General features: G+C 50.3%; 1 protein-coding gene across 8 annotated transcripts in view; it reads right to left on the reverse strand.

Annotated features, from left to right (window-relative positions):
* SEC31B (SEC31 homolog B, COPII coat complex component) overlaps window positions 1-12880 on the reverse strand; it is a 39962-nt gene that overhangs the window by 13708 nt on the left and 13374 nt on the right. For 7 of the 8 annotated variants that reach the window (XR_012159925.1, XM_073352909.1, XM_073352907.1 and 4 more), the window contains 11 exons: window positions 12457-12599; window positions 12114-12213; window positions 11022-11183; window positions 8973-9125; window positions 7531-7761; window positions 5674-5748; window positions 4335-4421; window positions 3712-3820; window positions 3177-3355; window positions 1021-1147; window positions 23-168 (listed from right to left, as the gene is read on the reverse strand). Coding sequence is in view for 7 of the 8 variants with exons in the window: in XM_073352909.1 (XP_073209010.1) it covers window positions 23-168; window positions 1021-1147; window positions 3177-3355; window positions 3712-3820; window positions 4335-4421; window positions 5674-5748; window positions 7531-7761; window positions 8973-9125; window positions 11022-11183; window positions 12114-12213; window positions 12457-12599 (1512 nt within the window). In the remaining variant the exon portion in view is untranslated. Of the gene's footprint in view, window positions 1-22; window positions 169-1020; window positions 1148-3176; window positions 3356-3711; window positions 3821-4334; window positions 4422-5673; window positions 5749-7530; window positions 7762-8972; window positions 9126-11021; window positions 11184-12113; window positions 12214-12456; window positions 12600-12701; window positions 12847-12880 lie in introns of those variants that run through there. The other variant, XM_073352913.1, reaches the window with a different exon arrangement.

Consider the following 12880-nt stretch of genomic DNA (forward strand, 5'->3'; position numbering starts at 1 on the left):
GCCCACATCAAAGCATCTGTACCTGCAGAGCTAGGGGCGATGTGGTCTCATGGTTTTTTACCCAGCATTTTGCCAACCTCTCCACATTGCCAGATGAGATGTAACATAGGCAGGCTTCGCTGGACAGCAGCCCCTCGCCTTCTGACTCCAGACGGGCCCCCAGCATATCTAAAGGGAGGAGGAAAAGGGGCAGTTTCCACTTATTTGCTCCCATCAGCTCCTTCTCCCCTTGCCCAGCTCTTAGAAATCGTGCAATAGCTTTGCACACTGGCAACTTAGGAGCCACATGCAGAGAGCTAATGTGCCATGATGCAGAGGCTGGTGTCACCAATGAATCCATAGCCAAGAGCCTGGCTAAAGCTAAATAGGGAAGGAAACAATATAGCAAACCCCTGTCAGTCACCTACCGTTCACCGGCTGGTTCCCAGGTAATGGCCTCCAGAGCTTTTATACCCCGATCACTAGCTCATTCCTGGCTGGCCACATTTCCCACAGGCCAATCCTAGCCCTAAACAGGCTCTAAGAGGAAAACTACTGAGCCCTCACCAAGTGACTCTCAGCCTGTTCCCAGGCTTGCAAGTGTGTGAGGACTGCAAGCAGTAGGAAGAACCACTTGCAGGTGGGGTGCATCCCTCCTACCTTCCCTCTCCCCAGGAGCTCCGTCCCCTTCCCAGATGAGCCCTGTACATATACACACCTTTCTCAGGACCTAGGTCTGGGCAGCATTAGAAGTCACTGCCCTCTCTGCCCATAGCTCTTCCCAAGTCATGGATGCAGGCTGAAGGAGATATTGACACAGCCTTGTCTCATATCATGAGACTCTGCCCTGCCTTACCGTTCATATAGCCCACTTCCACTGATTCTGTCTCTCCTGCCTTAGCCCACAGATGGGTCACGCTCTCATTTGTCTTGTCTGGAAAGCCCTTAGCCCATTTTCGAAGTATTTCCTCCCAAGCTCCATCCATCTCTCTCTGTAGACAGTCTGGAGGCACTCTGCACCAAATGAAGCGTCCCACCTACCACAGAGCAGGGCATATTCCTCCTGTTTGGAGTACGTTAACAAGATGGCCAGTGCCTCCTTCCAGCTCTGCAGGTCACATGTGCAGATTACTTCTGGCCAGTTCTGCTGCACGATGGAGGAAAGAAGCTGCAGGAGAAGCAAACAGCCTGTCAGCCCGCAGGTTCAAACCTCAGATGCAGCTGTAAAGGTTCATACGTGCTCACACAGAGATCTATCTTGCACTTGGGTTAACAGTGTGACCCTGGGAGAACCCTTAGTGCCAGCTGGCAGAGGGCCCCCCATACCGTAACTCACATCAGGCCTGACATACTCATTCCCTCAACACACTGCTGTCAGAATATGCACCTCAAAGGTGTTCTATAAGGTATCGTATGTAAACTGGTGACAAGCTGGTCCTGAAAAATCATTGTGATGTATGTATGGGGTGTGTGCAAAGAGTTCTGTATGTGTGCTTAAGACCTGTTCAGCCAGCCCTAGACAGAGGAATGTGCCTTTACCAGTCTGACAAGCTTGGCTACAGGCAGAGTACAATGAAAGTACATTTACATAGAAGGTAAACAAAGCCATCAGGCTAAACAAGCTGGGGAGAAGACTGCTTAACAATCATAGCGGGGACAGAGTCTGCACACCAGCAAGCCTTCCTGGCTCTTGAGGCAGAGACAATGGACTTTGGGTAATACAAGAGGAGCGAAAAGACCTTTTAGTTACCCGTCACTTAGGGAACAGCACTGTTTGATTCAGTGAATGCTGGGTCCAGTGGGCTAGAGACGCTGGTAACTTGAGGTGAGCAAGGACTTGTCTACACTTAAAATGCTGCAGCAGTGCAGTTGCCCCACTGCAGTGAGTCAATGAAGACACTACATATGCCGATAGGAGGGGGTCTTCTATCAACACGGGTACTCCACCAGCCTGAGCGGCACTGGCCAGGGTGACGGGAGAATTCTCTCATTGACCTAGCACTCTCTACACTGGAGGTTAGGTCAGCTTAACTACGCCATGCAGGGGTGTGGATTTTTCACACCCTGAGCAATGTAGTTATACCAACCTAACTTCTCAGTGTAGACCAGGCTAAGAAAACTGCTTAGGCAGAGATTGTAACTTGCTAAGATTAAATGTTAGTCATAAAACTAGAATAACGTTTTTAAAGTACAAGGATTTAAGTGATACTAAGCCAGAGAACGAGACAGGCCTGGGTCCAAACAAAACACAGCACGCTTTCTAAGCTAACAGGCTGGCGTGTGCTCTGTCTCTTTGGAGGCAGCAAATGTGCTACCAGCTGTGAGTGCCCAAAGAGAGGGACCGGATGCGGCAGAGACACGTCTCGGGGGAACTCGGGCGAGGGGTTCACTGACTGTTCCCTGCAAGGCAAGGTTTAGATGGGCAGAGTCTTGACGAGCGTGCTGGCCAGGCAGCCAGGGAAGTGATGCACAGCTTCGCAGCAGCAGAGCGCTCACTCTTGCTATGGCAGAGTGGTAACACAGTGGCTCTCAGCTCTAGGTGGTCTGAGCAAGACATCACACAGAGTCACACTCGCATGCAGTGTCCACATCACGGCTGCTCACGTGAACTTGCCCCCATGGTCCACCACTGTGCCTCCAGCAGTAACTGGCTCTTAGTGCTTCCAAAGGCAAAAACCCACCCATGCCCTGTCTAGTAATGCTATGCTGTAGAAAGGAGGAGGAAAATTCTTTCCTGGTCCTTACAATGATCAGTTTATGCCATGCAGCATGGGATTCAAACAGTTCTGTGGTAACATAAGAAAAGGGTCATTAAGGCTCAGGGAACGTCGATGGGTTTCTAAAAGGGTTGGATAATTTAAACGGCAACCTCCTGAGGCAGAAGATACCAGAAGCTGGACACAAGCTGAAGAGAAGGGCGGAAATCCTGGCTCTGCAGGCAGAGATCATTTGTTGGATGAGAGCAAGTTTTATAAAGGTATCATGAGCACAGTGTAAATACCTAGACAGAGCTGGAAATTAGATGGACAGAGCCCTCGGTTCAGCATTTCACCCCTGCCAATGCACTCACAGGGGCATTCACAGCCACCTGCGTATACGCAGGCAAGCACACCGGCCCGGGCGCCATCCACCTCAGTCTGCTCTCTCCTGCCCTGCCCCGCCCATCTCTGCCTGGATATACACCGCTGGGCACTCACCTGAGAAATCTTTGTTTTCCGTTTGGCAAAGTACTGCATCTGGGTCTCCCGCAGTAGCGTCTCCCCCCCGGCGATAGCCAGAATGATGGCATCAGCAAAACGGTCAGCCCTCACGCACAGCTTCACAGCACCGGCAAAGTTCCCCACCAGGAGCGCCTGGCTGATCAGCCCATCCGTGTCTGGAGAGGGGGAAAGAAATGCACAGCACTATGGCGAGCAACTGAACAGTTCATCCAGGGGCCCCACCACCACCCTGGCTGCAATGAACCGTGGACACTAGTGGAATGGCAGCTCTGCAACAACTGCGATCCATCTCCAGGCCTTTCACTCCAGAAACCACGTGTGCTGAAAGTGGATCCTCATCCAGTATTAGGGTTTCTGTCCTCTGTGGGCCTCCCACTGCAAGTGCACTGGTCAATGCCAAGGGCACGGGGAGAGGAGGTGGGTTGAGGTACACTGCACAGCGCGTCAATGGGCCAGGCTGTGTACCTTATAGGGCAGAGGCTCCCTTCCCATAATGCGGGCCATGCAATACCTGTTGTGATTGGGATCTCCAGCGTGCTCATGTCCTGAGGGACAAGGCTGTCAAAGAACCCTGAAGAGGAGGAAGCAGTATCCACTTCGGTCACGCAGCGTCTTGAGCCCTGTGCAAAGAGAGCAGGGAGAGTGTACGTTGACGTGAGCCACGCCCAGAAGAATGAGCCTGACTAAGACAGTTTCAATGGATTACAGAGCTGGGTGAGGGTGGTTTGCGGCTGTTCCTCTCTATAGCTGATTTCAGCATGGAAGCCCACAGGCCACCTCCTTCATATCTCCTGCCACTGCACTATCACTAGTGCAGCTCCACCGGTGTAGCAATGACAGGAGTGCCAGCCTGCCCCAGAAGGTCCCAAGAGGACATCCAGAAGCTATGCCATGGAGTTAAGTTAGGGTTAAGGTTAACCCTCGCATTGAGTGCTGGGTTAACTGAGAGCTGCTCGAACAAGGCTTGCTGTAGTGTCATCAACAGCCTGCATGTCACCCTCCCTTGCTCTGACTGCCTAGTCCAGCCCAGGGAGTCCTGCACTGAGCCCCAGAACTTGTCGGAATTTGTCCTCCTCGTTCATTCTGCTCCCTGACTCCCACTTCTCAGTGACCAGTGAGGAGACCAGGGCCTACCTGAGCCGGCTGTGCAGCCTGAGCCAAGCCATCTGCCTCAGGAAAGTTCTGTTTCTCTGGGATACCGTTCCCCAAACAAGACGTGATCTGCGAAGAAACAGAGTTGCGGAGTCAAGCCTCTGTCACAAAGCTGAACGTGCGGGCAGCAAAAAGGCCAAGTCGCCTGAAGCCACAAACAACTCCATTGGCTTCCCCAAGCACATCAAAAGCCGGTTCAAAAATCACACTCTGTATTAACGCCCCCATCCTGCATCACAGGCACTATCTCTCCCGGCTCCCCTTGCTACTCAGCTAGTACAGGCCTCTCTGCCCCTTGCCATAACACTGTCCTCACTGGTGCAAGATCCCTCTCCTTTGCAGCTCTGTCGGTGCCACCTGGAGCAGTATTCCAGTAACGTACCACCTCATCCACTTTCCACCTATTTCCATACCTCACCCGGATCTCTCTCTTCTCGCCGAGTATTCGGAGGGGAGTTAATAACACGTGGCGCTTGCAGAGACAGTTTGGACAAAGCTGCATTGCCGTGATGCATCAGTTAAAGCTGCAGGAGAATTTTCCTTTTAATGGGACCTCTGTTTGTGCTGAACTCCTGAAATTTCCAGAGGCTGCTGGTACACTCCCTCAGAGTCACCTGCTTTGGGACTCGTTCATGAAATGAGTGAAGGTTTGAGTTAGGGGCTGGCATCTTGTAAAGCTACCCTGGGTAGGGCAGGAGCCTAGTGATCAGGAGAGATTAGAAGAGAGAGAAGGAAAACTTCCTAACTCCACCCTCCCCGTTGCTCCCACCTAGCAGCTCAGTGGGTTAAGTATATTAACCTTTCACCTCTGGAGACCAGGATTCAAGTCTCAGCTTAGATCACAAGTGGTGGTCTCATGATAGCTCCCATGTGCGTATCACGGACCCCCCACACAATTAGCCAGCATTCGACCAAGGCAGAGCCTGCCAGAGCGTTCTGCAGGCCACATCCAGACGTGCTGGAGGAGCTGCACAGGTGAGATGGAAGTCAGGATCAAGGTGCACTGGGAGAACTGGAGGCAGGGATTGAAACCTGAACTATGCCCCGCCCTAGCCAGCACATTGTAGCACTAGTCACATGGTCACAAATGAAACAAAACAAGCATGCACTTCTAAGTCCACAGGACCAGTCCTAGTTCAGGTGCAAAGATGTTCAAGCAACACCCCCAAGTGAAACCTTTCAGGAGGAATTGCTTATAAAATACATAGTGCAGCAGATACCTCTTTCCTGCACCCCCTGAATCTGTTCTTCACCCGTCCCCTAATTCACCAGTCACTGCCTCTGTTAAATAAAGACATTGCTTAGCAAAAAGGCCACTCACCTTCTTCTGCAGCTCCTCTTTACTATAACCCAGCAGCTTCAGGAGTTTAGTCCTGGATTCTGGTTCCATGTTCACCTGGGCCCCAAAAGGGATCGGAGACAAAGAGGTGCGTAAAACCAGGCATCTGCACAGAGACAACACCCAGCTGCCGATGGCAGTGCAAAATGTAGTGCTCAGTTTACAGATTAGCACCAGGGGACCCTGGGTGCTCCCTAGGAGCTGGAATAAGCTGCCCTTTGGAAGATGAAGGCTGAGACTTTGTTAACCTCATCTACCAGCAATGCAATAAAACCTGGTCATCGCATTCTGGCACAGACACTGATTAACTAACACAGGTACTGCTTCCTTTAATACACATCCTTTAGCCAGTTACACTATGGTAATGATCCCCACACTGCAGAATCACTCCTGCAAGCTGCCGTGATTTGGAACGGTACTTGAAAGTACAGCTGTTCTGTGATAAGAGATGCCTATAGCACCCATCAGGAAGCACAGTCCAGTGGACAGAGGACCGGGCTGGGAGTCAGGAGATCTGTGTCACTAAGTGACCCTGGGCAAGTCACGTCTCTCTATGCCTCAGTTTCTCCAAGTGTAAAACGGGACTTCTGTAAAGCTCTCTGAGATCTAGGCATGGAGAATTCTATATAAGAACTTAGTACTATCACTGCTCACGGACGTGTGTTACTGATTTCCTCTCTCACAACATGGCCTGCTTGCGCTCTACAGGCCACAGTCGGAGAAGGCAGTGCTGTCTACTAGAGAGAAAACTGGACTGGACCAGTGAATGGAGCAGGCTGCTATCTCCAATTGTAGTCTGTGGCCGACAGTGATACATGGAACACAGAGTTGTTTCTGTCCCAATGGATGAGAAGTTGGGTGGGATTCAAAGGTGATCACCCAATATAAGAAGGGACTAATCAAGCAGTTTACTCAGGGCCAGATTCTCACATCCTTACTTGTGTTGAGTAGGACTTAACTCCTCCAGCCAGCCTCATTTAAGTCAATGGGACTACTTGTGGAGTAAGGTACTGTTCCATTTGAGGAAGGGGATCAGATTCCAGCCCTCAGCCCATCTGAAGTCAAAGCTCCCAGTGATGTTGTCGGGAGTTCTGACCAAGTGTGGACAGAGGATTTAGCCCAACTATGTCCAAGCTAGACAGAAGCTGATCTAGTTCTTGCAGGCCCTGGCTAGAAAGTGAAGCACTCTTGGCTAGAGCACCTCTCTTTGGCTGTACTTGGAGGGAGCAGCAAGGCTGGCTGGGCCTCAAACACTAAGCAGGACCTCAAACTGATGGGCCTTAAGGACCTTAAACTGATGGGCCTTAAGGACCTTGGAGTCTGGCACGGAAGATAGAGGCAAAGCGCTCAATCACCTTCTGGATGGTCTACATGGCAAAAGGGTTGAGGGAGGGAGCAAACAATCCTGCTGACATCACAGGTGCCTCAACCCTTCCAGGCTGATCTCAGCCCGTTAGGGCTTTTGCCTGGGGAACGAGGGAGTGCACTCCACTGAGATCACTACAGGCCAAGAGGAGGCTGAGTGTCTGCCTGGCACTGCTGTGTACAATATCCTGACTGAGCCCCCGACACAGTCTGATGCCAGCACTGTACCTATGAAAAGGAGAGGAGGCCTCCAGCCCTATGTGTTTAGCTTTTAACCAAGGCTTTGCCCAAGCGGGTGGTTATGGGGTGTGTTTATAGCGAAACTCCCAGTCAGTCTGTTCTGTTTATTGCTGTCCCTTGAAGAGCTGGGAATACATGAGGCCAGGGACAAGTGTGATGGGCACGTGGAGAACCCATGCCAGGAATGCAGAGGCATTGGAATGAGGTCTCTGGCCTTCATCATGGCTGTCCTACCTTCAGGAAGTTCCAGAGATTCTCTTCAAACTGCAACTGGGCTGCCTGGATCTTGCTCTGGCAATAGTCCAGGAGGTTTCCCGACTGCAGGGCCATCTGCAGTTCTCTGGATCGGGCCAGGAACTCTGTCTCAGTAACGACCTGGCTGATGAACACCTGGCGTGGGGGACTCTGCTGCATTTGCGGTGCTGGGGCCTTGGAGAGGCCAAACGTGATTAATTTCCCCCCAAACTGAGAAGGAGAGAGGGAAAAAGTAAGTGTCCATACACGTGAGGGTAAAAACCAGCACACACTAATCTTGGGAGCTGGAGAGGCCTCAGCAGACGCCAATGGCCCTGAACAGGGTAATCACGAGGAACCCAGGCACACCATAGCTGCGCACACACAGATGCTGCTGTCTTCTGCAGGGATCAAACCCAGGACCTGCAGCATCAGAACCACAATCCTCAGTGACACCCACTGTGCGTATGCAGTCATATTGTAGCTCACTGCAAACGTCAACAGCACAGAGGACCAGATGCTGTTTGGAATGACTCTTCTCTGCAACAGAGGGGCCAACTGCAACAGACATCATCAAACTAATGGAGTACACTGGAGCCTTTACTTATTTAATTTAGTAATTTTGTATTATGCTACTGTGGGTTCACCTCCTGTTGCTACAGTTTCAAGCTTAACAGAGTGAAAATCACCACTGGTGCTTTTCTCAAATGTGGAGACTCTAGGAGCACACGAAGTCCAAGGATAGTGACCACAGACACAATGACCTTACTGGCATAGGGTTATTCCTAGGTCACCCACTCATGTCAAGCGTTCTTCAGCCTATGGCCTAGTAACATACATCTATTTAGCATACATTGATTATAGATGAAATAGCATATGAACTGATCATAACAGCACACAATACAATGCTAAATGGATAACAGAAGGAACAAACTGGCTACAACACTACTCTGAAATGGCACAAGCCAGGGCGGCGGATAAGAAAGCAGGGCAGCAGCACAATCTGGGAGAAAAGCGGGGAGGCAGAAGAGGAGAGGGAGACAATAAGGATATGGGGGAGAAGAGGGAATAGGGAAAGGGGAAAAGATGGACAATGGACTGGGAGGAAAGGCAGGAGAGAACAGACCTTGCCTACAAGGAAAGCGCTTCTGAGACTGGGCTAGTTTCATTAAATATCCAATGGGAAGGACATGGGAGTCAAACAGCAGTCCCTCCCTTCAGAGCAAGCCCCCATCACTGCTATAGGGACAGATGTTGTTGGCGAGGCCTCTGAACACCGCAGCAAAGGATTCCCTGCCAACGGAGCCACACAGCCCTCCATCAAAACTGCCAGCACCATAAAAATCACAACGGTTCCTAACATGGGAACCAGATCCCCTCTGAGCCCCCCATGGGGGCCATAACCACTCTCCTTTCCAGGCAAGGATGCGCTGCACACTTACTGCAAACGAGACCCCCACCGGCCTGCGAATCCACTTGGGGGGCTTTTTCAGTGGAGGGATCAAGGTGGTCTGAGCCACCTGCTCTGGCACCTGAAGAGGAGGAAGGGTCCGTCCCGTGCCGAAGGGGTCCAGGTTGTTAAAGGAGGAGGAGATCTGAGATCAGAGGAGGGAAATAAAAAAAGTTACATCTCACTCTCCAGGCAATAAGATCATTCAGCCCGGCCCAGTTGTTAGTTACCCTCCTCTGGTTATTCTCGGTGGTGAAGAAATAGGATATTAGCATGTTCCCAGGGGCAGTGACAGCACATCCTTATGAGCGACACAGCATACCTGGGATACACACCTTATACAAACCTCAGTGAGTTTTAGTTCTTAAATGGGTTTCAGCTTGAGAAGTTACTTCTCTCTATTAACATGAAAACTTCCAAAGGGAAGCTGTTTGTCCTACCACCTCACTCCTAAATAAAAAGATTACTAAATGTCATTGTCTCCCACAAAGAAGGCGAACAACTGGTCATAACTTGTCTGACTTGTTTTTAATTTTTGCTAATGGGGGACTGTTGAGTGGCTGTTTGTTGCGAGGGTCTTTTAAACCAGTTATTTTTATAGGATTGTGTGTTGAATGTTCTGTCAACTGGCGCTATGACGACATCTCACGACATTTTCACCCAGAGGACACTGTGGCAGCCTCCTCAAAAGTGTCCTGAGCTGTATTTTTTAAATATTTCTGGGAGATCACGGACATGCAGCCCCTGTGGCATGCAAACATTAACCATTTTTTTAAATTGCTGGCTTAAGCAGGTCCTTCCCCAGAACTGAAGTTCGCTATGCATGACCCAACTCGAACCTAACAGGACCAAATTGCATGGCTCCAAGATAGGCCTCGCACTAGATTTATCCAAAGATCCTGGAGGGAGGCAGGGAAGTCAGAGTGAGCGAAGATGACAAAGAATAAGAACCCAGGGTAAGGCTGAGAAGCTTCACCTTTTAGGTCAACAAGGCCGTTGGGGGAAGACTGACCTTCCAGAACCCCAAAACTGATCACCTCAGGGGAAGGCAGTCAGCACACCACCACACCGGCTATGCCAACCCTCCACCAGCCTCTCTACGCCCTGAAAAAGCCTGCTGACGTGAAGCACTGGGCCAGCCACAGGACCTGCTAACTCCTTGACGGCAGTTCTAGCTCCTATCTCCGAACAGTCCAGAACCCCACAAGAGCGGAGGAGTCTGTGACCTGCCTGTCGCTTTATTTCCCTTTTTTCTATTTTTGCCCTTGTTTGTATGAAGTGGAAGACATCCCAGATTAATATTAGAGAATAAAACAGCGTGGTTGGTTGCACATTTATGTGTATATGCACCAGTGACGTCTACACAGGGAAAGTGCCAGAAAGTTCACCAGGTTTACCATCTCTAAACAGCATCATAAAGATGCTCATTAAAGCATGTCCTGTCTTTTGAGAGTCCTAAGAAACTCCAAGCTGTCTGCCAAATAAGAGTTGACAAACTTTGGCTTATCAGAACATTCTGCTAAGGCCTGTATTGTAATATTTCTGTTGGGGGAAGGGAGAATTGAAATTTAAGAAGGAAACTTTGTAATTGGCTCAGAGGCTGTGTTCCTGACATTAGATGACAATTTGGTTTTAATACCAAAAACCTGCTCCAAGCTATAGATTAGGATGGCTTGGGTAAAATTCTTTAGTCGAGGTGATATGTTTACTTCATTTTATTTTTGTTTAATAGCTTTAATAAAATTGATAAAAGGATACTGAGTCAGATTTCTGTCAATCAGCAACGTTGGTCCAGAATCCTTGAGGCTCTGGCTGGACTTTAGCCGGCCAGCCTAAAGCCAGACCACCTCCCCACAATTAATCTTTGGTTTTCACAAACAGCGTGTGGACCAGAGACCCCCACACAGGTGGGCTCACTGCAGCACCTGTGGCCACAGTGAAACAACACTCTACCTTCCAGTGCCCCCTCAACCCAAGCACCAACTGCCACACCATCACTGGCCCAGCCAGCACGCCTGTTCTCTGTTCCATGGGACTCTACCTTGTCAGCTTGAGTCTTCTGCTGAGCTGCTAGGCTCCCACCCATAACAGAATAAACGTTGATCCACCCATCGAAAGAGGCAGCGGAGAAGACTGATGGATTCCGAGGGCACCACTGGACATCAAAGCACCACTGGCTCTGAGTGGGCAGCTCATAAATCACCTAACATGGATGGGGAGGAGGCAGAATGTTATAAGGAACAGTCACTTGTTTTCCCCCAAGCCACTTACGCATGGCAGGTCTGTCACACATTCCTGACATCTCACCATGCATAATGCACCTTGAGCACGATCAACTTCCTTGTAGTCCACCAGTTAGGACACACTGCAGGTGCAATATTTCAGAGTAACTAGCATCAACACCAGGAGGCCCCAGAGAGCTGCAGTGTGTAAGAGCAGAAGGGTTTGGGCTGCAGAGTGAAATTGATTTGGAATGTGGAACCCTAGTCAGCTTCACTCTGTTTTCAAAGGCTATGACTAGCCTTGGGGTGGCATGTATCCTGCAGGCACCACACCTGCAGCTACACACCACAACGGAAGCCTCCAGCAGCAGGGGGAGAGTCCGGAAGCAGAGAGACAGAGGGACACTATGCTGCAAAATCAGTGTAGATGTGGGGGTCATGGCTTGGGTACACAGAGAGCCCACATAGGGCATATACCTAGGGGTTCAGGTATAGGGCATTCTACTCTACTAGCCTAAGCTGCACCTCTCCAGCCACACTGCTATTTTTATCCATGCTAGCTGGGTGGGCAAGCGTCTATATGCGACACACCACCAGAAGTGTAGACAGACATACTTAAAGTGCTTCTGCTCCCAGCACTGTAATATGGTAGCACCTGCTGTCAAGGGAAGGAGATACCCCAGAAGAAAAATAGCAACAAAAAGGGAGAAATAAACCAACAAAAGAAAAGTCCTGGGGTAGACGGACAGACAGCGCACGTTCTCGCTCTCTCCAGAATGGGCATTGGAATGGTTTGGAAAATGCACCAAAGTGGGACAACATGTTAAATGACACACCCTCGGCACAGCATGCAAATACATACCAGGCAGAAAGTTTGTACTTACTGCCATGGAATCAAACCTGCAACGTACCTCACCAACGCAGGGGTTCCAGCACAAGATCTGGTTGTCTTTGGCACTACTGAGAAGGAGCTCAGGGTCAGCCTGGCACCAAGAGATAGACAGGACTCCCCTGAAACAGACCAGACGTAACAGTCGCTCCATGAAAGCAAGACGGCCCCGCTCCCTATTCCAGTCACACTGTAGCAGCTTATGTGGACACTTTAGCACAGCAGCAGCATTGCTACATCACTTCTCTGCCTCAGTCAGGCTAGAATGAAACTCAGACATCTCTGCTCCTCAATTCAAACGCCAGACAGCCGGACCCTGAAAGATGGGAATCCTCGGAGAGGCAGAGCAACAGCTAGGCTCCTACCTTGTGTGCCCCTCCAGCTGGCTCAAAGGAGAGGTGGCAAAGCGTAGGTCCCATATCTGGATCACCGGCATGCGGTCGTCCTCAGAGGAAAGGACCAGCTGGGTAGCAACTTCTGGGTGCCAGGCCATTCCCGAGCAGTGCATCTGAGGACACAACAGCATAGGCTGACAACACCGTAGAGCTGACTGACAACAAATGAAGGCTGGGTTTACACTAATCAGTTAGCTCAAGGTAAGGCAGCTCACCTCAACCTAATTATGTCAGTGTCCACACTACAGCCTTGTTCTGCCCATATAAGTGCCCCACTACAATGACATCATAAATCCATCTCCACAAGAGGCGTAGCGCTTATGTTGATGTAGTTAAGGCGATGCAGTGTCTGTGTAGACTGTTGGCTGTCTGGTCAATTTCAGGGCTGGAGCTG

This window comes from Lepidochelys kempii, chromosome 7 (assembly GCF_965140265.1).
Source record: "Lepidochelys kempii isolate rLepKem1 chromosome 7, rLepKem1.hap2, whole genome shotgun sequence".
Classification (NCBI taxonomy): Eukaryota; Metazoa; Chordata; order Testudines; family Cheloniidae; genus Lepidochelys; species Lepidochelys kempii.